The sequence below is a fragment of the Lepidochelys kempii genome, chromosome 2 (genome assembly GCF_965140285.1).
Source record: "Lepidochelys kempii isolate rLepKem1 chromosome 2, rLepKem1.hap1, whole genome shotgun sequence".
NCBI lineage: Eukaryota > Metazoa > Chordata > Testudines > Cheloniidae > Lepidochelys > Lepidochelys kempii.
This window is the reverse complement of record NC_136381.1, coordinates 176,875,738-176,900,295: the sequence shown is the minus strand read 5'-3', so window position 1 is coordinate 176,900,295 and position 24,558 is coordinate 176,875,738. Positions and strand designations below refer to the sequence as shown.

Sequence of the window (24,558 nt, the reverse complement as noted above, 5' to 3'; positions counted from 1 at the left end):
CTCCTTATTTATGGAGAAGACTGGGTTTTTTAAATACAGCACAGATCTGGCCTGTATGTCCAAAGCTGGCATTGATAACGTAAGAAAATGATCATTTTCACATTTGTGTAGCACTTTGTATTTTCTTTGGGTGCTGTACAAAAATTAACAAATCCAAAAAGGATGAAATCTGACCTTAGCTAAAGCACCTGTGAGGCAATCAACACAAACCCCTTTCACAGAGTCTTAATAGTTACCTCTGCAGTAGATGCCTGGGGCAGACAAACTATCCTCATTTCACAAGGGAGGAATGAGATCTTCTCATCCCATGTTTACCTCACCTTTCTAGAAAATCTGGTCCTTGCTGCTGCGGTGGGTGGTTTAAAGACAGGTTTGCATTCTATGTTGTGCAACCTAATGGATCTCAAATGTGAGTCTCCTGATTTACTAATTTCTCAAATGGCCTCCTAGGCAAGTTTCCAAACTAATACTGCCAGGACCAAAAGTCAGAACTGTTTCTCCTGGTCCTTAGAGAGTGGCTTGCTGTCTGCTTCAGTAAATCATTTTTTACAACTATTCCTTGATACTGCTCGACTGAACTGCAATCAGCCTGAACATGTGGTGGCCATCAGCTCATTTCACTGCTCAACAACCATTATGGGATTCTCTGTTAGATATTTTGAAGTTTTCAGGAATAAAAGGCCATTTTGATATATTAAAGGCATAATGTCAGGTTAAAAATCATGTGTCCTATTAGAAACCTGGGAAACCAGGGCATAAATCTGCTTTTCTACCTCAGCAGAACCACAAGGTGGTAGACTGTAAAGCCAGCATCCTTTTATATATAAAAAAGGTGTCACTGGCCCAAGACTGAACCTTGCCTCCTGGGCCTCAAACAGAGATAATTAGGGTTTCCTGTTTCCAAAATGAAGTATTTTAAAATTGCAATTCTGCAAACATTTTCAAGTTTTTGGCTTTTTGTCCTAATCTAAGATGGAAAATTATCTGAAAATTCTCAAATTATCACAGAACTGAAATGTGTTTTCCTGGCCAGCTCTAAGTCTGACCTCCTATATATCACATGCCATTAAATTTCACCCAGTTACCCCTGTATGAAGCCCAATAACTTGTGTTCAACTACAGGATATCCCCCAGAGAAGCAGCCAGTCTTTAATTCATATTTGATATCAATCAATGGAGAATCTACCACATCCTTTGGTAGTTTATTCCAATGGCTATTCACTCTCACTCTTAAAAAAATTGTGCTTTATTTCTAATTTGAATTTGTCTGGATTTAACTTCCAGCCATTGGTTCTTGTTATGCCTTTCTCCTCTAAGTTAATGAACCCTTTAGAACCTGGTATCTTTTCCTCATGAAGGTACTTACACATTGTAATCAACTCACCCCTCAATCTTCTTTTTGATAAACTTCAACAGATCAAGCTCTTCAAGTCTCCCACTGTAAGGCTCCAGCTATTCATGTATTTCCAGGAAGACTGACCCAAGTCATGGTGAGAGCATTCTGGTTGACATAGCTGTTGTTGGACAATACCCAGATAAATGAAATTCTGAGGTGCACTCTATGAAGTATGAGTATGAAGGAACTCTATTCCATACTGCCACACTCACTCCTATATGCACTTACTGTAGATTATGACACTCCTAGGACATCCTAGGACAGCAGGCAAGAGAACATCTCACTAGTACTGAATGTGAGATTCTGCTCAGTGTATCCTGTGAATAATTGTCCCACATTCTGTTTCCTGAAGTGTTTCAATTAATTCCCCATACGAGAGAGAGAGACTCTACTCAGAATTGTAGAGAGACTGACCTTGGGATTCAAGAGGGAGTGGAATGACAGTGCCGGGCAAGGTGTACTAACATTTATAAGTCACTGTAGATGAATGGGTCTTTCTGTATCATATTCCATTTTAGGACTGAATACATTGTGTTCCCATCACCCCATTTTGACAGAATATACCCATGTCCTCTAGTGTAATAATCTTTGTACAAAGTGTGCCTTGTGAGCTACTATTTGAAAACTCAATTTGCTGGTCATTATTGTCCTCATAAAATATGCGTGGCCACATTGTATGTGAAGTTATCAGATGCTACTGTATGGTGGTGTTAACACATGTTCCAAACCACAGCCCTGCCCAAACAGAAGTTGGAAAACAGGTCTGTCTCAAACAAAACAATGTGTGTTCTGCTTAATTTGCATTTAAGCAATATCAGAGTCATCAAGCAGGAAAGGAGACAAAGGGCAAGCTAATGCCTCAGCCAGGTGTAAACAAGACCATTGCTTTCTAAGTGACCATTCTTTGACAGGAAAAGGGAAATGGGTAAAAAGAAGCTACATTTTAGCAAAGAAACAGCATGGCATTCCCTTCCACACAGACCACCTGTCGCCTTTACTCCCAGATGGAAATGCTTCTCAAAGGGAGGGACAAGGAGTATAAAAAGAAGGGGCAGACATCCCAAGACAGTCCTTCTCCTCTCTCTCTCTCTCGATTCACTGCACAAGAAGGGACAAAGGAAGCAGCCAGCACGCAGAGTAAGGGGTCCTGGCCTAAGAAGTTTGGCCAGTAAGAGTATTGAGAGCATGTGGTGAAAAAAACTTTACTTTGAATTTAACACAGTTTGTTAAGTTAGGCATTAGTTCTGTTTTATCTTTATTTTTCTTGTAACCATTTCTGACTTTTATGCCTCAGTACTTGTATTCACTTAAAATCTCTCTTTGTAGTTAATAAACTTGTTTTATTGTTTTACCTAATCCAGTCTGTTTAAATTGAAGAGTTTGGGAAACTCTATCTGGGGTAACAAGATGTGTACACATTATTTCCATTGATGAAACAACAGACCTATATAAATTTGTATTGTTGAGGATAGGGCTGGGTAGTATAGGACAGACATTTCTGGGGAGAAAAAATCTGAAGTATAATTCAGGCTGGTAAGAGCCTATGTGTGAATGGCAGACTGCAGTGTGTACACACACACATGGGAGTGACTTGCATGCTGGAAACTGTTTGTGAGCATCCAAGATGGAAGATACAGCAGCAAAGCATTGTAAAGAGTAGCCCACGTTAGAAGGCAAGCAAGGGCATGCACAAAAATTTAACTGATTGTGTCTCCTTCCCCCAGCAGGAGTTTGCTCTTCCTTCCCTCCACCTCACCCCTCCTCCCCTTCTGCCCCCAGCCCAATAGGGGCTCGCTCGCTCTTCCTTCCCCCGCCCCACGGCCCCAGGGCTGGAGGAGTTCTGTGCCCCTGATTATGGGGGCGGGGGAGACATGCCCCTTTCTTTCTTGTGCATGCCCCTGCAATGGGGGAGAGGGGGGTTGTCACACAGCTACTCATTAGTCTGGATTGTAATTCTGGGTACATCACACCCATAAAGACAGTTATGCATTGTGAATACATTTCTAAGGAAAAACAACAAACAGCTAGGCTAAATTTTTTGAGGAGTCACATCCACACTAATTAGAGTCAATTATCTATTTCTGACCTGTGTGTTATACTGATATTCCATACAGCCAGAATCTTCATCAGCCAATAAAATTCCTTCACAATTTTAAAGAGAGATATTAAACATCAAGGCTTAGGTTTCTACTAGGACTGTCAAGTAATAAAAAAAATTATCACAATTAATCACATGATTAAAAAAATTAATCACAATTAACTGCACTGTAAAACAATAACTGAATATTGTAAAACAGTAACAGAATACCATTTATTTAAATATTTTTGGATGTTTTCCACATTTTCAAATATATTCATTTCAATTTCAACCCAGAAAACAAAGTGCACAGTGCTCACTTTATATTTATATTTTATTTTATAAATATTTGAACTGTAAAAATAAAATAGTATTTTTCAACTCACTTAATACAATCTCTTTATCATGAAAGTTAAACTTACAAATGTAGAATTATGCACAAAAAAACTGCATTCAAAAATAAAACAGTCAAACTTTAGAGCCTACAAGTCCACTCAGTCCTACTTCTTGTTCAGCCAACTGCTCAGACAAACAAGTTTGTTTACATGTGCAGGAGATAATGCTGCCTTCTTCTTGTTTACAATGTTACCTGAAAGAGAGAACAAACATACCCATGGCACCGTTATAGCCGGTGTTGCAAGATATTTACATGCCACATGCGCTAAAGATCCATATGCCCCTTCATGCTTCAATCACTATTCCAGAGGACATGCATCCATGCTGATGATGGGTTCTGCTCAATAACGATCCAAAACAGTGCGGACTGACTCATGTTCATTTTCATCATCTGAGTCAGATACCACCAGGCAAAGGTTGATTTTTTTTTATTTTTTTTTTGGTGCTTTGGGTTCTGTAGTTTCCGCATCAAAGTATTGCTCTTTTAAGATGTCTGAAAGCATGCTCCAAACCTCGTCCCTCTCAGATTTTGGAAGGCACTTCAGATTCTTAAACCTTGGGTTGAGTACTGTAGCTATCTTTAGAAATCTCACATTGGTACCTTCTTCGCATTTTGTCAAATCTGCTGTGAAAATGTTTTTAAAATAAACATGCTGGGTCATCATCCGAGGCTGCTATAACATGAAATATATGGCAGACTGCAGTTAAAACAGAGAGCAAGAAACATATAACTCTCCCCCAAGGAGTTCGGTCACAAATTTAATTAATGCATTATTTTTTTAAGAGTGTCATCAGCATGAAAGCATGTCTTGAGGAATGATGGCCAAAGCATGAAGGAGAATACGAATGTTCAGCATATCCGGCATGTAAATAACTTGCAATGCTGACAACAAAAGTGCTATGGGAACGTGTTCTCACTTTCAGGTGATATTGTAAATAAGGGGATAGCATTATTTCCCCTAAATATAAATAAACTTGTTTGTCTTAGCAATTGGCTGAACAAAAAAGTAGGACTGAGTGGACTTGTAGGCTCTAAAGTTTTACATTGTTTTATTTTTGAGGGCAGTTTTGTAACAAAAAAAAATCTACATTTATAAATTGGACTTTCACAATTAAAAAAGAGATTGCACTATAGTACTTCTATGAGGTGAACTGCAAAATACTATTTCTTTTGTTTATCATTTTTACAGAGCAAATATTTGTAATAAAATAATATAAAGTGAGCACTGTACACTTTATATTCTGTGCTGTAATCAAAATATTTGAAAAATGTAGAAACACACCAAAAAGTATTTAATAAATTTCAATTGGTATTCTATTGTTTAACAGTGTGATTAATCGAGATACATTTTTTTAATTGTAATTAATTTTTTTAGTTAATTGCATGAGTTAACTGTGATTGACAGCCCTAGTTTCTTCATGTGGGATTTTAAAAATAGGTATGTGAATTCAATCAAACTGATGCTGACACTGAACCTAGTAAAGTCAGAGAAGCCTATAGCAGTAGCTTCATAGTTGTAGATGTTAATGGACATCAGTTCTTTTTCATCTCAAGCTAAATTATATATATATATTTAAAAAAAAAGTCTGTGTTGCACCACAGAAACCCCCGATTAGAAGAACACTGTCTAAGGCAAACCCTAGAGGTGGCAGCAACTTGAAATAAAACCAGCACAGAGAAACTAAGTTGATGCAATATTTAGGAATGGGATTCAGAAGTACAAAGATAAGAACATTCTTAAATGAAGGAGCATGATTCTGAACTGCCTTACACTGATTTTACAGATTAAGTTACCCATGATTTACACCACTGTACTGTCAGAATCAGGCCCACAGTAACATTATCTCAGAAACAGCCGACTGTATAGGACCAGATTTTATGCTATTCTAATTTACATTGGCCAAAGGGCCAATACTGAAGCTGAAGATTTGCCTCAGCACATACGTATCTTAAACCTTTCCTCTGGTTATGTTCTCTATGCTGTAAGTAGGGATGGGAGAATGCCACAGAAGGCAAGCCAGCTCTGTGCCACCAGAGGATTCCCCTTTGCATTAGGGATGGTCCTCTGAGAGTCAGTTACACCAGCTTTATGGTCATATTCCACCAATGTGGAAGTGCAAAAGAGCAGCCTCACACCTGAGGATCTGGCTGATGTTTGTTCAAACTTTCCAAAAACATTTAGCTTTGGGCTGAGACAAAGTATGAGAAATTTCAGCCCAGAGGGATCCGTGTTTAAGTTATAAATGACTGACAAGAAGGATTTAGCATGAAATGCCCATCCCAGCCTTGACCAAAACATCACCACTCTTACACTATAATTAATTGTCTTACAATACTGAAAAAAAAAAATGTACAACAGGTTTTAGTGACCCTTTGCGCTTTTCACCTACCCCAAAGCAGTTTCTATTTGTCAAGAGTCATACCAGGATTTTAAAATAACCTCAACAGAAACCGCTTTATTTGTCTTGGGAAACCAACAATGCCAGAAGCAAAGTTGGTGAAATCATTATTGGTTTTGCTACAGCTTGTTATGGCTTTTTCCATGACCATGCCACTCCCAACAGTCTGGAATTTTCTTCCACAGCTTGTGTTTAAGGTCATCTCTCTCCATGGCAGTGTGCGGGAACTGATTAATGAGAATGGTACAGCCCTTGACAAACCCAAATCCCAACTCTGAGCGTGCTGTCCGGACATTTTATTTTGCAATGTCCTGTTTCTGGGAAGATTCTAGAGTGGGCGGAGGCCAGGGGATTGTTTTAAATAGAACCTGAACTCCCTTTCCACTGGCCACTGCAAACTTCCCTCTTGCTTCCTGACACTTGCACTTCACATAAGGCACCAAGTCAACCATGCTGAGAAAGATGTTGATCCTTTCAGTTCTACTGGCTGTGTTTCTAGCTGATCCGATAAAACCACAAGGTAAATCAAACCCATTATAGACTCACAGGATAGGTTCCAAGGCCTGAAGGAAAATACAGTCTCAGGATTTTTGTTATGTTAGTGGCATAGAGCCAAATTAGTCTCTGGTAAAACTCCGTTAATTTCAATGCAAGGATTCAAATTCAAGGATGAATTTGGTGCATGATCTTTCCTCCTCCAACTGCCACAGTTGTCTCCTCTGGGCAAGCTTGACCTGGAGCCTCTCAGCAAAGTTTTCAAATGTGGTTGCTTATGGGTAGGCATCTAAATCTATATTAGGCACCGAGACAAGTAGCCTTATTTTCAAAGATGCTGAACACCCATGACACCCATTCATGTCAATTTTGTTTTTCCAGAGACATCAATTACCCCTGTGTCTGGGGACCCAAGCATGGAGCCGAGCATAAAGCCAAGCATGGAATCAAGCACGGAGACTACTGGAGAGCCCAAAGGGGAAGGAAGTGGAGAGCCCAGCGTGGAACCAAGCTCAGAGCCCAACAGAGAGCTAAGCACAGAGTCCACCAAAGAGCCAAGCATGGAACCAACCAAAGAACCAAGCACAAAACCAACCAGAGAGCCATGCACAGAACCTCCCAGTAAGTTAATTCTGACTTTTACTCACCCTTTATCTTCTCCTCTTCTTTTCCCCACAAAAGCCCCTCCATCTTTGCTGCACTGGTGGGACCAGATGTCCACAGGGCCTTCAGTGGGGTCAGGAGGAGAGGAGGAGTATGTTGGGAAGCCACTGCTTCCCCCTCTGTGCCGATATATTTCTGCCCGATTTTGAACCCCTCCACATGTTGGCTCAGAATATAGTGGATTTGGATTTCTCTATTCCTTTATTATTGGTCATGTTGCTCATTCTGTCTTACCCAATAAGAGCTACTGCCTTATTATTCCTACGTCCCCTTCTCTAATTCACTGACAGCTAGTCCAGTGTCTTGTCTCAGCTAGGAAAGTAGAAACCACCACTAGTACAGTTGCAATAATGGAAGCAGAGCTGGAGGCTGTAGCAGAGACAGAAGTCAGCTTTTTTGACAAGTGAGCAATCTCACCTGGCTCGGTGACATGGGAGTAAAACCACCAGAGCTAAGTTTACACTACTGCCTCCACCCTTGCTGCCACCGAGGAAGAATTATGGATCCCACATTCCCTAGTAAATACATAGTCTTGCAGGCTGAAGCACCCAAGGTGAAATACTACTGACAGCTCCCCCCCATTTGCCCTTTTGGCCCGTTGAAGTTATTATGCATGATGTAATGCAAACTGCTGTGTCCTATATCCCCTTGCTCGCTGTGTCCATGGTGAACACCTCTTCTGTCTGCTCAGGGTGAGATTTATTGACATCAGAACTCCAGCTTCCTACTAGCAGCAACAGCTCCAAGCCCCCTACCACCTGGCAGCTCTGGGTCGGTGAAAGAGAGCTGTTACCTCTTGCCCTAAAACAGGCCCCATAACACAGAGCTATAGTGAAACCACACATAGGAAGATGCTGAATCTTTCATTGGAAACGATGATTTCTCTGCTAACTACCAACTGACTTCTCTACCCCGAAAGGATGAAATACCTAGACTCACTGGACTCATAGGTTCAAACCCCAGCAAGGTCAACTCAACCCTTCATCCTGCTGAGGCAGCTAAATTGATTACCAGTCATTTTACTGAAGGAAAGATGTATTGTAGATGAGATCCTCTAAGGGCATAGGACAACCTTGTGCCTATTGAAGGCCCCATGGTACTTTTCAGAAATACACATACTTGACTTGGTCACACAACCCAGGACATTTCCCCTATCTCCTTTTCCCAGAGGTGGCTCCATTTCAGTAGTGTTGTACATACAGCACTTTGTGAAGTCCTTGGTAAAGAACAAGGATATTAATTGTGAAATAGTGACTCCTACTGGGGAGTGGCTACGGGCTTGGTCTCTATACTCCATAATTCATCAGAACTTTTTCTCATTCATACCTTTGTTTTTGCCTTTAGAATAAATTGCAAAATTAATCCTGACAGAAGATGTGACCAACCCCTGCTGCCAGCTTTGGCTTCAATGAAGAAAAATTCCAGTTGATGGGATGACAAAATAAAACTTGCTATAGTTTTAGCAGGTACAATTTGTAGAAAATTAGCAACAATTGGTTGGGTTTCAAGAAACTGCCAATCTATGCCTGTTTATAATTTATTTATCTGGGACAGGTTAGAAGATCGCTGCTGACATGTACCAGTTATACTGTAGCAACTTTCCCCCTTACCTTCTGCATTACTAGTGGCAGTCTCTCCGGAGTGTGCTATCCCCCTTGCTGTAATAATCTTAACTAAATACATAGAATGGCATTACCATCATGTACAGTGTTATTGTTGCAAATGGCAGCCTGTTTTCTGCTAAAACTGCAGAAGGTGTGAGGGAGATTTTCTATCTATTATCACAATAGTATTTCGTAACACACCCCACTAACTGTTAATCTCTGCATAAACCTATGTGCAAATCTTGGGATGCAGGTAGGGTGTGAATGTGAGTGAGAGAGAAAGCCTTCATACAGGCTCCAGCAGTGACTCCGAATCCACTTCCCTGCACCACATTCTCACTCATGAAAAGTTTGGATTTTTTTTCTAATGTTGTAACTGCATTTTTAGTGCAGGAACAGTGGCTTGGAGCCTTCTGTTTATCCACAGACTGGTTACTGTACAGCTGTAGAATAAACTTCCTCACACTGCTTTACCTTTCTGACCAATACGGGCTAAAGAAGATAGCTTACTCTCCTTGTCCCTTCATTCCTTAAGCACTCTACCTGCAAGAGTGCTTGTTATTGCCAATTGTGATGGTAACGTGAAAAATTGTCTTTGGGGCTTTCATTGTTCTTGTATTGTCACACTTAAAGGTAAATAAACATCAGGAATTTTACCAGCTGATGTGCAAGTTAAGCAACAAAAACAAATAGGAATAGAGAAGGGGAAATTAGTCCTGGAAGAGATTTCAGATGTGAAGTTATAAACGGTTATTAGAAACAGGAACAGTAAATATATAATCCAAATACCCTGCTGGTGTCCCCCTTAATACTTTGGGTATATTTTGTGAGCTGGAACTGATCCCCAAATTATTACTAGTTGATTACAGACAGCAGGTTTGGTGCTGTATAGGACAAAGACACTAGCTCTCCCCTCAGGGACCTTACAGTCAAACAAAACAATATGCACCCATAGTGCTCCCAGAAAAAAAAGCAAGGCAGAATGGAATGTTTTAAGAATAACTAACACTTCTTAGCTGAACAGATTAGGGTTAATAGGCCTCATGAAAAATGGATTTCTGGTGAAACAAATAAGAAGTTTTCATGCTGTTTTCTAGGTTCTGTTGAGTGCTCAGAGTAGGTCAGAAAATTCAGATCTGTGGGATAGGAGGTGGGGGTCTACTCCCAGCTCTACCAACTCATTTGCTGAGTGACCTTCATTTAATGTCTCCATGCCTCCGAGACCCAGCTGTAAAATTGGAATATTATTACTTAGGTATCCCAGCCTGGATGTTGTGAGCCTTTATGCATACATGTAAATCACTTTGAGATGCTTGGATGGAAGATACAAAGGTAATACTTGGTGCTCTGTACTAATGTATTTCAGCTCCAAACACAGCTAATACAGGATTCCAGAGTCTGCCTTGGAATACCATGCTTTTCCCCCATGACAAATGCATTTTTTGTTTTACCAGCAAACCAGAAAATTGCTCACGTTGAAATGGGGTGACAGTCTCAAGTCACATTTTTAAGGCACCACATCAACATGGATACATATTAAGTAATAAAAGGACTGGAAGATGCAGGTAGCTCAATGTCCTGGGGGCATTTCTAGAGCTCCTTTGGCACCTTCTTCATGTATCAGACATAGGACTGATGGAAAATTGGTTGTTGGCAGGCAATGTGCAAGTAATTCAAACAGTAACAAAATTAGAGTGTTTTTTAAAAAAAAATTGGGAAAAGTGCTTTGGTTTGAAATGGATAAAACCACCCCATGATGGTACCATACACTAAGGCCTGGAAACAGAAGATTTACACATTACACAAGGTTGGCCAGACCAGCTCTACAACAAACTGCAAAGCACAGTCCAGACTGAATGATTATCCTATTGCATGGGGTGAATGGTCCCCCAAGAGGAAGGGATTTTTGTTTTAGAGGTGACTAAATAGGTTGGGGAGAAAAAGTGGGGAAGTCCAGTTCTCAGGGCGAAAATAATGAAGGGCACAAAGTTGTGCACTCCTGTTTACCAGGTCTCACAACAAAAATCAATCGGGACAATCAATGAAACTGAAAAGCAGCAAGTTTAAAACGAATAAAGGGATCTTATTTTTAAACTCAGAATGAATAATTATGCTACACAACTCACTGACATGACATACTTGAAGCCAAGAACTTATTGAGCCTGAATGAAGAATTACAGTTATATTAATATAGAACAACCATACCCATATCAGACAGGAAATTACAAAACAGAAGAGTGATAAACCTTCATACACCTGTACAAGCTAGCCACTGTGTGACTGGGCTAAGAAAAACTTCCCATATGGACTGCTTATTTCACACACTGTTCACTGTGAGGTGTCTTGCACATTCTGGTACTGGCTGGATAAAGGATGTTATGGTCCACTGGTCTGAACTGCTATGCTTATTCCTATGTTCTACTGAAAACTCAATGGGGTTTGAGCTGCCCTTTCTATAATCGGAGGGTGAAAGAAAAATTGCTCCTGTCTTCCAGAATGGGGACACCCAACAATAGGAATGTAAAGGACCTCTCTCTAACTCCCTATTTATAGAACAGTAGCATTTCACAGAAGATATGTAAGTAGCACAAACATATGCAAATTTCACTGGCCTTGTCTATACTACAAGAATTACCTCACTGATTAGAGGGAAAAGCAACAGGTGTAGCTGAACACTGTTTAACTGCAAAGGTGCAGGACAAACTGTTGACCAGAAATCCATAGCTAGTACCTATGTGTCACATGCTTTCCCATTTTTTTCACCCTCATGTAGTCTGCATATATTTCTCTCTCTAAAGGTAAAGTGAGTGTTGCAGATTCCCTTTCCCCCCCAACAATGTATCAAGCATTGCCCTTGGACAGCCAAACATAAAGGAATGCCCTTCATTTGAACTACAAGTGGCATGGATAAAGATACCTTTTCAACAACTGTACAAAATATTCAACAGATACTTTCTAGCCATCTTGATAAAATGTATTGCTCAGTACTCCATTTTTCACTCTGGCATTCATTCATTTTCCATGATGAACAAAATACTAATCATAGACAGATAGTGCTGTGATGTGACAAACATCTAAACAATATTAACATTTGAAATGAGTTATATAAGTGTTCCCTTTTTGATATGACAGAAGAATAAATAAAATGGATTTTTTAAATTCTCCACTTTACAGTGTCTGGACAGTGACGGCATCAGCCACCACTGAAACAGCCTCTGCTGTTATGGAATGAGTAATCAGCAGCAGCTACCTACTAACCCTATTTCTCCAAATCAGCATTATTCCCCGCCCACCCGCAACAGGGGACCTAAGGGAGATTTCTACTCCCTTTGGGCTGCTGAACAACAAAAGGAAATACAGCAGGATCCAAGAATCTGGCTCTGAACCTTCAGCAATAGAGTGCTCCTTAGCACTCTGCTTGGACATTGGTTCCGGGGTGGCTCAATACAAGAGAGCTCTGTCTGCTGGAACACCAACATCACATTCTGTGGAACACTGGAAGAGATTCTGCCCCCTGCTTCAGCAGCATATAGGAAATGTAAACAGCCCACAAGGAGAAGGGGGAGAATTTCCTCAGTGCAGCTACAGTGTCAGGTTGCCAGAGGCACCCCCACGCAAGCCCTGGCACATTAATAAAAAGTGAAAATGCCAATGAAACTCCAATTTCAGTTTTTTCCCTGGAAGTTAAGCTATAGCCAAAACTCCTAAGTCAGTCTTCTGTACTAAACTCCGGACAGATATACACTTTTTAAAACCAAAAGAAGTGAAAGACTTAGACCCAGGTGCTCAAAAGGTATTTAGGCACCTAACTCCTATTGAAATCAAATACCTTTGAGGATCTGGGCATTGGCATTTGTACACGTGATCAGTTGGTATAGTACAATCATTCCTTAGTGTACTGCACATGTTTAACATGGTGCATGTTTTTCTAGTAGTTCACTTCATCCAACAAATGAAAGAAATCAAATTGCCCTTTTACTTACCCTATTTGTTTAAGTTTTGCAGAGGTGATTTAACAATCCTTTTTAAAAACTGTAGTCCCTCAAAAGGGGATGAGAACGTCACAGCGCACAGATAGAATAGAAGCACGCTTGGCTTGAGTTTCTAACGGAACTTTTTAATAAGGTAGAACACAGTTAACATTTTCCACTGAAATGCAGTTATCTCAATGAATAAATTACTGTATACCTTATTTGGTTAAGACCAAAAATTCCACATACAGAGGATTTACGTGTTTTCACCTATATTTCTTTATCCATTACATTACTATTCTGAATGATGTACAGATTTTCTTCTTTTCTTGAATTTTTCATTTGAAGGTAAGTTACCACATGTATCTGGCTCTGGCACACAAAAAGAAAAAATTTATTGTTTTGAGAGTTCTCTTTCTTGAACTGTCTCCACTGCAGCACGTTTAAACAGTTATTTTAATGACTGTAATTAATTAGATGGCTTAGTCAGAGCCCACTATCGGCTGCGCAGTTCTTTGGTAAAGGTGTGGCAACAGACTCTTTGCTTTCGGTCAGTGCCCTTGGCTGATGGATAAGCACGCTAAACTTAACCCCTTGGTTAGCTGCTGCCCTAACAAAACCGCTGTTTGCGGTCATCGTGATGGCTTTTAAAGTGTCTCCTGTCCCAAAGATGGCTAGAGAGCGGCTATTGATTTTTGAACTAGCCACTAGTCTTAAGGCACGGTCAGAGGGCTGGTCTGGCACCACATTAATTCTTTTCATGAGAGAGATGGCTCGATCTTTCTCCCCAGGTCCTCCTAGAGTTTCTAAGATTGACTGAAAATCTTTGACTGCAGATTCACAAGCGAACAGCTCCTTGCCCTTCATGAAATCCTCCAACTGAGGCAGGACTCTCTCCTTCCTTTCCTGTGCTGCCTGCTCCGTTAACACTTTCTCCTTAAAGATAAAGTGGCAGCCACCATAGCTAAGGGAAGAGACATATGTAATTAAAGTAGTGATGTCCAAGTTAACCCTATTGCACACATCTACTTTGATCTCTGTAGGAAAAGCAATGCTGGCTACTAAATTCTCCCGGTCTACTCTGGTCACCTGCAGGAGCTCAGAGCTTTCTTCATCAGATTCGCTGGCACTTAGGTGTCCCTCTTCAGTCAAGTGCTCTGCCAAAGAGTTAACAGCAACTACATCTCCCCGCACGGATATGCCCATCTCTTTCAGCCTCTCTGCCATAGGACTGGACACACTATTATAAAAAGCAAAGATAATATGGGGGTTGCTGTATTGCACTGGTTGCTGACGGCTTGCTTGCAGGAAGTCCTCTGCCTGCTCAATGATGCTTTTGTCGCCATACTGGCCCCGGCCCAGCCAAATATTGTGAAGAGCTTCAGCTTTTCGACCAATTGCTTTCACCCAAGTGTGGCCACCATTTGCAACAACATCTACCACTAGCGTTTGCTTTTCTCCAAAGCAGTCTTCATAAGCAAAGACATGAAGGACACTGACGACCTCCTCCAGGTTCTCTGCTGACTCAATTATGGCTCGGAGGTGTGTGAGATTGGTACTCTGCAAATGGGACTCCTTAATAGCCACCTTCCCCGCCTCCACCCTGTGCAAGAATTTCAGCTCAGCCTTCAATTTGCTGCATAGCTTTGCTCCACCTTCTATACCTCCTTTCTGTGATCTGGAAAGGGATTCTGCTCTCTTCATTAATTCCTTAGCCACAGCGATTCTCTCACAAAGCAATGACGGCACAGACATGTTGACAACATTATTTCTATCAGATGAAAGCAAGAGAGATGATCATTACTACAAGTTCAATGACAAAGACAATATAGAAAGAAGCTTTTCCAATACCATACATCAGAGCTTTGCACTGGATTTTGTGCAATGACTACCATAGTTATGTAGCTTGGGCATTAGAAACTGTAACACCTTGGCCAAGCTCTTCAGAAAAGTGACTAATGATTTGATGGGGCCCGATTTTCTGCAGATGAGTACTTAGCGTTTTCAGAAAAATCCAGGCCTTTAAAAAGGTGTCTTCCACGATTTGGGGTTCTTCAACTGTCCAACATCCCCCCCAACCACTTCTGAAAAACTGAGCCCTCACTTCTAACCTTATTCAAACAATCAGATTTATACAAGCTGCATTGTGCTCTTAAGGCTCCACCCTCTCCCTAAGTTTACACACTGTAGTTCTAATGATTATTTTTAATTGCTTATACTGCACCCTGGGAGCTCATTGTGCTTTACCATTTTTAAAGACAGACAACCTCCTATCTAGTTACGTTGTAGAACTGTTGCTAATTAAGCGAGTAAACCTAGAAGACTGTTGCCTGGCTGACCTTTAATTACAGAGAGAGTTTCAGATTACAAGAAGGTGTGTAGTACAGTGGACTGACTATAGGCCTAGGATCCAGGAACTCCTGTATGATAAATTGGCTCTATAACAGATTATTTGTGTGGCATTAGGCATGTCATTCCCCACCAACCCACGCTCCCCCCATCAGTATAATGGGTATAATATTATTTACCTACTTCATCACGGTGTGGAAAGGATCAGTTACTTAATATGGGAAGACTTCTGGAAAAAAAAAAAAAACCAACCAGAGCATCATATATTATTGCAAGTAGTTTTTGTATTTACCATAGGGTTATACACATACATACCCCCTACCATTTTCAGACCAGGTTAGATGCACACTAGTTGAAGAGAATCAGGTGTTGATGACAGAGGCAGCTGGAACCAGACACAGGAACTAGGCACTCCCCTGAATATGAATCTGCTAATGCAGGTTCTGAGCCCAGATTTGTGGAATCTTTAAGCCCATATGCAGTTGAAACCTTACTTACAACTCTCTCTACCCAATATCACCAAAATCTTCCAAGCACAAAAATCCTTATTCAATCCATCATCATCGTCTTCACAAGGAATCAATTTTGAAGCACTCTGAGGAGAGGAAAGTGATCAGGAACAGTCAGCATGGATTCACCAAGGGCAAGTCATGCCTGACTAACCTAATTGCCTTCTATGATGAGATAACTGGTTCTGTGGATGAGGGGAAAGCAGTGGTTGTGTTATTCCTTGACTTTAGCAAAGCTTTTGACACGGTCTCCCACAGTATTCTTGCCAGCAAGTTAAAAGAAGTATGGGCTAGATGAATGGACTACAAGATAGATAGAAAGCTGGCTAGATCATCAGGCTCAACGTGTAGTGATCAATGGCTCCATGTCTAATTGGCAGCTGGTATCAAGTGGAGTGCCCCAAGGGTTTTGTTCAATATCTTCATTAATGGTGTGGAGGATGGTGTGGATTGCACCCTCAGCAAGTTTGTAGATGACACTAAACTGGGAGGAGAGGTAGATACGCTGGAGGGTAGGGATAGGATACAGAGGGACCTAGACAAATTAGAGGATTGGGCCAAAAGAAATCTGATGAGGTTCAACAAGGACAAGTGCAGAGTCCTGCACTTAGGACGGAAGAATCCAATGCACCGCTACAAACTAGGGACCAAATGGCTAGGCAGCAGTTCTGCAGAAAAGGACCTAGGGGTTACAGTGGATGAGAAGCTGGATAGGAGTCAACAGTGTGCCCTTGTTGCCAAGAAGGCCAATGGCATTTTGGGATGTATAAGTAGGGGCATTGCCAACAGATCGAGGGACGTGATCGTTCCCCTGTATTCGACATTGGTGAGGCCTCATCTGGAGTCCTGTGTCCAGTTTTGGGCCCCACACTACAAGAAGGATGTGGAAAAATTGGAAAGAGTCCAGTGGAGGGCAACAAAAATGATTAGGGGACTGGAACACATGAGTTATGAGGAGAGGCTGAGGAACTGGGATTGTTTAGTCTGCGGAAGAGAAGAATGAGGGGGGATTTGATAGCTGCTTTCAACTATCTGAAAGGGGGTTCCAAAGAGGATGGATCTAGACTGTTCTACATGGTAGCAGATGACAGAACGAGGAGTAATGGTCTCAAGTTGCAGTGGGGGAGGTTTAGGTTGGATATTATGAAAAACTTTTTCACTAGGAGGGTGGTGAAACACTGGAATGCGTTACCTAGGGTGGCGGTGGAATCTCCTTCCTTAGATATTTTTAAGGTCAGGCTTGACAAAGCCCTGGCTGGGATGGTTTAGTTGGGGATTGGTCCTGCTTTGAGCAGGGGGTTGGACTAGATGACCTCCTGAGGTCCCTTCCAACCCTGATATTCTAGGATTCACATGACCAACTCAATCTCTTCAGGCAGTTCATCACAAAAAATAAAGAAAATAGCAAAACAATCTCTCTCTCCCATCACTAAGACAGCATTTAGAAACTCCTGAAGTACCTTCATCGGCTCCCTATTGCCTATCAAATCAAATTTAATCTCCTCACATCACTCTCAATGTTCTCTTTTCATTTCTAAATGAGTCTTCTTTCCTGCTGCCCCTTTAGCCTGATGCTTCCTCCGGCCATATCTGAAAAAACAGTTCTTCAGTGCTGCATATCACAAAACCCAGACACTTCACAACAGCACTCCAGAGTTTACGTTAAAATAATCTGACTTTTTTATTGATTCCCAGTCTCCCAAGGCATCATTTGCACCTGTACGTAAAACTGACGCATACACTCAGTTTTGCAATAAATGTGTTGGCTATATGTTTTGATATCACCACACAATTCATAACAGGAAAAATTAAATGCACACAAATAATCACATCGTCGTCAGTGGTAAGGTTGCACCAACGTGCAACATGGCAGAAATGAAGAACAACCAGAGCCGTATACTCCTGGGGGAATTCTGCGCCACTGCGTGTGTGCAGAATTTATGTCCCGCACAGATTTCTTTGTTTCCCTGCAGAAATATGACTTTCTGACAGGGAAACTGCAAGGGCAGTCACACGCCACTCCCTAGCTGCGCAGGTACGTTTTCTCAGACATCCACAGCAGCCAGAGAGGTAAATCACTGCAGGGCTGGGGACACCTCAACCAGTGGCTCCTACCCTGAGCTGGGATCAGCTGGGCTGGAGGCTGGAACTTCCTCTTCCCCTGCAAGGAGTTGCTGGGGCTGTGGCAGACTTACCCCCACAAACCTCCCCCAGCTGCAGAAAGCTCAGAATCCTGCCCTGTTTCCTGCCCTCATCGCTCCTCAGCTACAAGGGGAGGGGTCACTGTGCAGGGAGCTGCTCCCCCATTCGCCAAACCCCCGTGCATCGGACCTCCCATACCTAGATGCCCCCGCCAAGCCTCACCCCGTACACTCAGAACCCCACAACCCAAACACCACCCCATTGAACCTCAACCCCTGCATCTGGAGCCCCAGGCACAAAGACCCCCTGCCTGCAGACCCCACCACCCCTGCACCCAGACCATCCCCCACTGAGCTCCCTGCACTCAAACCCCACCCTGACGAGCCCCACCCGCTGCGCCCCCCACACCACTGACCCCCAATTAGCTGCACCCAGACCCCCACCGCACTCCCCCAGCACCCAGAACCCGCCGCTGAGCCCCCACCACCTTCCCCTGGAAGCCTCCCCTTCCCCTCCCGCCGCGGCTACTGGCCCTGCAAGAGCAGAAGCAGACATCACAGGGTTGGGGGAGGGACGTGCTCACCCCCCCCCCCCCATGGCCTGACCTCCGGCTCCTGGCTGTGGGCACCGCCTGGAGAAGTCACATGGGCACTGGCAGGGAGGAAGCGAAGCCACCATCTTAAACCAGGGCACAATGAGTCAAATACCCGGCCGCTGCTCCCGTACCAAGCAGCCGCTCCCCTTTCCCAGGGCTCGCCCCCTACTTATCCCCCCCGCCCCGCTCCACGCCGCTCCCCAGCCCTGGGGATTGGCACCAAGCAGCGAGTCCCCCCGGGCTTCAAGTGATTCTTCCGTACAACTGGCCCCGATGCACAAAACCTCCACTGATGCAGGGGCTCTCCGTACAGGGGCATTTAAAAGTATGTCGGAGCTTAGGCAGCTCACCGAGAAAGGCCACACAGCCAAATCCACCTGTCTAAACGTGCTCTTCCGCCTGCCTTTAAGACACGAGCCCAGCCACCCCCGCCCCAGCGTGCGGTGCGTTTGGATCCCCAGCGGGTTTGGCCCGGGCTCCCGGAGTGTCTCTAGTAAGGGAGTCTTGTTTACTGGCGTGTCCCGACCCAGCTGCTACCCTCTGCCTTTCTGCCGATGGTCAGCCCCTTTACCGGGATCAGTTTACAGCCGTGGGCTAGTCTCGGAGTCCTCCCCCGCCCGGGATTTTCCTCTGAAGTCCACCACGCTCCTACCGAGCTGTCCTTCCTCAGCGTCCCCCACCGCGGCCCGAGCGCCGTGCCTCGGCCGAGCCTGGGCGATACTTACACCTGAGGGGGGGGGGGGGGATCAGCCCCGCGGCACGGGCCAGGCTTCTTCCCCCGGTGCAGCAGCAGCTGCTTCCCCTAAACACAGTCATGGAAAGCCAATGGCCTGGCCCACTCCGGCCCTTCCCCTTCTGCGAGCTAAGCAAAAACCCGGCCTGGCTACGGCACGCTCCAGCTTCCCGGCCGCCTGCAGCGCCGCCCAGCGATCCAGGCCAGGGCTTTTCTCTAGAGACAACCTGAAACCTCTTCATTCTTACACTGGGCTTTTTATTTACTTGGGGGGTGTATTACAGAGAATTTATCCCGCTGCTACCATTCATACCCATATTTGTTGCATAGCTCTAAAAGCTAACCTCCCAAGAAGGGAATGGATATATTTTTTCTCCTCCTCTGGATAGTAAGAGTTGCTTTAGCATTTGCCAGAATAGGACATGGTATGTACCTCAGGCTGCAACAGATTTCAGAGTAGCAGCCGTGTTAGTCCGTATCCACAAAAAGAAAAGGAGGACTTGTGGCACCTTAGAGACTAACATTTATTTGAGCATAAGCTTTCGTGAGCTACAGCTCTCTTCATCGGATGCATTCAGTGAGACATTCCCCCTCGCTCCCCTGCTTGCCGAAGAATATCACAAATCACTGCCCCCACACATCTTGCCGACCTTTCAAGTTAGTTCAGCTCATGCTCTCTCAGCCAGCCATTCTCCCCATCTCTAAAAACAACATTCAAAAAGTACGGGGGAAAACAGATCAGAATAAATGGAGCTCTTAAAATAGTTTTCTTAATTCAAAACAACTTTTTTTGTTACCCTTTAAAATAAAGGGCAGTATTATTATAAAGGGCAGTATTATCTTTGGTATCTTTCCTTGTGAAATTCTTTAGAAAGAGGGAGGGAGGCTGTCTATGCTGTGCTGATACTAAACATCAGCTGTGATCCAGCTTCCAGGGGAGTTCCTGCATCTTTCAGACTGGTTTTACATCATTTTTTTCCAACTCCAAACCACTCTTAATTGACTGTCAGCATGGCCTCCAGCCTCAGTTTAAATTTGCACCACATCTAGGGTTGCCAACTTCGTAATATTTAAATACCAGACACTCCAGCAGGAGTGCTGGAACCTCCCCTGCCCCACCTCTGCCCTCCCAGCTCCCACCTCTGCCCTGCCTATTCCCCCAAAGCCCCACCTCTTCCCCCAAAGCCCCACCCCTCACCCTGACTCCCCACCCCTTTTCACTCCTCTTTCCACTCCCCCTCACCACCACCACTGCTCAGGTCTGGAGGGACTCACCTGAAGAGCCGGGGCTGGGAACTCTAGCCACCCAACAGGACAGATAGGAGGCAGCCCTGGCTGATGAATAGGGGTGACGTGGGTGATGACTTGGCACCTCCGCGGCTGCATTTACTGGACTTTGGGTGTCCGGTCAGTCTATCTGACCGGACACTGTCAGGTCCCCTTTTCGACTGGACTTTCTGCTTGAAAACCAGACACCTGGCCACCCTAACCACATCAAAATCTTTCAGTCAGCATAAACAATATTGTGACACTGGCAGGCCAAATACCACCTCTTCCCCAGGCTGCAGGCATTAGCTAAGACCTGACAACCTGATGCCATCATGGCCTCCAGCCTCACTTTAAATTTGCACCACGATTAACACCTATATATTAGTTTTGTTCAAAATAGCTATTAGTCCTATAAGAATGCATAGGCGCTGACTTCCCCTCTATCCGGGGGGGAGTGTATGTGATCGACTTTCCCCCCCGCCCCAGGTCCCGTCCCCACACCACCCCTTCCCCAAGCCCCTGCCTCTTCCTGCCCCTGCTCTGCCCCCCACTCCATCCCTTCCCCAAAGCCCCAGCCTCTTCCTGCTCCTGCTCTGCCCCCACCACACATCTTCCCACCCCTGCTCCGCCCCCTCCCCTGAGTGCACCCTGTCCCCACTCCTCCCCCTCCTTCCATAAGAAATAAAACAAAACCATAAGAAAACAGCTGTTTGCGACAGGCAGGAAGTTCTGGGAGAGAGGGGGAGAAGTGATTGGTGGGGCCGCCAGCAGGGGAGAGGCACTGGGGACAGGGGGAGCTCAGCTGCCGGTGGGTTTCTAAGCACCTGCTAATTTTTTGCCCTGGAGCACCCACGGAGTCAGTGCCTATGTAAGAATATATTTCAACTCTATGAAATGCTTGTAAGTTGTTGCCATAGGCACCGACTCCATGGGTGCGCCAGGGCTGGAGCACCCACGGGGAAAAGTTAATGGGTGTTCTGCACCCACCAGCAGCCAAGCTCCCTGCCCCGCCTCACCTCCTCCTCCCAGCGCTTGCCGCCACCAAACAGCTGTAGCAAGCTCTGGGGAGCGGGGGGGGGGGGCAGGGCAGGGCTTTGGGGAAGGAGTTGAATAGGGGCAGGCAGGGGGTGGAGTTGGGGGAGGGACTTTGGGGAAGGGGTTGGAATGGGGGCTGGGTGGAGTCAGGGTGGGGCCGGGGTCAGAGCAGGGTTGAGCACCCACCAGCACCAGAAGAAGTCGGGGCCCATGGTTGTTGCACACATTAATCTCACTTGCAATGTTTGTATTCCATGCTATAAGAAAATACTTAAGCTTTCCTTTATAACTTTGAAAATGTTTACTCTGGGCTTGTGAACTCAGGCCTGGGTCCCTTTCCCCCACCCATCCAGAATGACTGTCAAAATAAAATGGGGCAAGGACCACTGCAATCCAAAGGATTGGTTAATGATCCCTATCACACCTAGAAAATGCTATGATCTATGAAGCTTATTCTGGGGGCGTGGAAGCTGAATGAAGGAAATAAAACAAAACCATATGAAAAATTCCCATCTTTCTGGCTGTTTGAATCCTAAAGGACCAGAGACTCTAAACTGAAGCCAGAGATCCCCAGGAGCTGCCTCCTGGACAGATTCTCAAAAACAGGGCACTTACACTCGTGAGCCACTCCAGACAACCTGATAAATATAATGGATCATATGATTAATGGACCAAATTCACTGCTACTCTGTGCCTTGCATCATCATTTACATCACTACAAATGGTCACACAAGGTGCAAGGTAATAGTAAATCAACCCCAAAGCAAGTTATGGCTCACTTACCTTCCCTGTACAGTAACTCCTCGCTTAACGTTGTAGTTATGTTCCTGAAAAATGTGACTTTAAGCAAAACAATGTTAAGCTAATCCCATTTCCCCATAAGAATTAATGTAAATGTGGGGGAGGGGGGTAGTTAGGTTCCAGGGACATTTTTTTCACCAGACAAAAGACATATATATATATATATATACACACACACACAAACAATAAGTTTTAAACAAACAATTTAATACTGTACCCAGCAATGATGATTGTGAAGCTTGGTTGAGGTGGTGAAGTCAGAGGGTGGGATATTTCCCAGGGAATGCCTTCCTGCTAAATGACAAACTAGAACAGCTGAGCCCCCAAGGGTTAACACATTGTTATTAATGTAGTCTCACACTCTACAAGGCAGCACAAATGGAGGGGAGACAGCATGGCAGAGACATACACACCCTGTGTGTGTGAGAGAGAGAGCTGTGCATTGTCCCTTTAAGTACGCTGACCCCACTCTAAGTTCATTGTCTTTTTAAGTAGATCAGCAAGTTGAGACAGCAGCTGCTGCTAGCATACTCCCTCTCCTGAGCCCTGTCATGTCCTCCCTCCCTCCCCACTCTATGGAAATGGGGTAAGCAAGGGGCAGGAGCAAGGGGGAGGGGGACACCCTGACATTAGCCCCCCTCCTGCACAGCAAGCAGGAGGTTCTCAGGAGCAGCTCCTAGGCAGAGGACAGGAGAATCACAGGACAGTGGAGCAAGGGACAGCTGAACAGCTGGCAATTGATTTCCCTGTGTGGCAGCCACCCAGCAGGCTCTTAAAGGAGTGGGAAGCTGATGGGGGGCTGCTGGTCCACCTTGGTTCCAAGCCCCCACCAGCTAGCTTTACAGGGCTGCTCTTTCTGCAAGCAGTGGACAAAGCAGGTGGCTGCCAAACACCATTATAAGGGAGCATTGTGCAACTTTAAACAAGCATGTTCCCTAATTGATCAGCAACGTAACAACGTTAACCGGGATGACTAAGTGAGGAGTTACTGTATCTTCAGTCAATTTGCCACCTTCTTAAAATAACAGCCTCACACCTAGATCTGAAGAAGAGCTCTGTGTAAGCTCAAAAGCTTGTCTTTCGCCAGCAGAAGTTGGTCCAATAAAAGATATTTCCTCCCCTACCCCGACCTGCTCCCCCCCATCCTCACAAATAACCGTAATAGGACTGCAGTTGTGCTTTATTCCAAATCTACCATTTACATGAAGTCTGAGCAATTTTCTTGCTCTTAATAGTCTCTGAACTGGCATAAGAGGCTGGAGGAGCAGAGCAGCTTCCAGGATTGGAGCTTTACTGAAGAAAGATCATGTAAGTCAATGCATAGAACTGGGAGTTAGAACAGCTGTTTAACTGTTCTTTTGCTTTTTGGGGGCATTCACATTACAGCACAACTTTAGAAGTTTTACAATGCAATTCTAGGCTCTGGCACATCTGTTGATCCACACATGAAACCCTATTTGAAATTAAACTCAGAACAAGTCTTTTTCTCTCCCCTCCAATATTGTTTAGTCTCTCTGCTGCCAATATCTCACACATTAGCTACCATAAATTTCTGCTAGTGGTTTAGAGGCTGCACTTTTAGAGAATGACATAGCAGTTGTTTCCAAGATTGTTTAGGGGATTATAACCAAGGACTTTGATATTCATGAAGATACAAGACAAACTGCACCACCTGGAGGCTAGTACCACTGTATACTTTCCACAAAACGTACTTCACTCATGAAGTGCTCTTTATTTTTGCATTTGAGAACATGCTCCAAAACAAAATCATCCTCTAAAAAACATTTTAAAAAGTTAAAAATACATCTTTAAAAATTTCTAGGCGAAATGGTAAACACATTTTAAAGGCTCCATAAAGATAAGTCAATTTAAAATAATTGCCTAATTTGCAGTGCAGCTGTCTTGGTACAGTGGCATAGTTTCCACAGTAGGCATAAGCTACAGGTCAAGATGGAGGAAAAGGGGTGGTGGTACTCTACCAAACTCTGCCTCTATGAATCATTAAAATGAAATACTGTGCACAGTAGGATGTGCACATGCTCAAAATATGATTGTGCGCACTCGTCTGAGCTTCACAGGGCTTTGAGCTTAGCCTCCCATTTATATGCCCACACATGCTGCTA

General features: G+C 44.0%; 1 protein-coding gene across 7 annotated transcripts in view; it reads right to left on the bottom strand.

The window, feature by feature from the left end:
- C2H7orf25 (chromosome 2 C7orf25 homolog) overlaps nt 1-20,435 on the bottom strand; it is a 35,346-nt gene extending 14,911 nt beyond the window's left edge. Inside the window, exons 1-3 of one of the 7 annotated variants that reach the window (XM_073332830.2) lie at nt 19,169-20,404; nt 15,531-15,580; nt 7,357-14,773 (exon numbers count right to left, since the gene is read on the bottom strand). In XM_073332830.2, coding sequence (XP_073188931.1) covers nt 13,489-14,757 — 1,269 coding nt within the window. In that variant the 5' untranslated portion in view covers nt 14,758-14,773; nt 15,531-15,580; nt 19,169-20,404 and the 3' untranslated portion in view covers nt 7,357-13,488. Of the gene's footprint in view, nt 1-7,356; nt 14,774-15,530; nt 18,213-19,168 lie in introns of those variants that run through there. The other 6 variants (XM_073332827.2, XR_013635375.1, XM_078851694.1 and 3 more) reach the window with 6 other exon arrangements.
- Nucleotides 20,436-24,558: the final 4,123 nt, after the last annotated feature.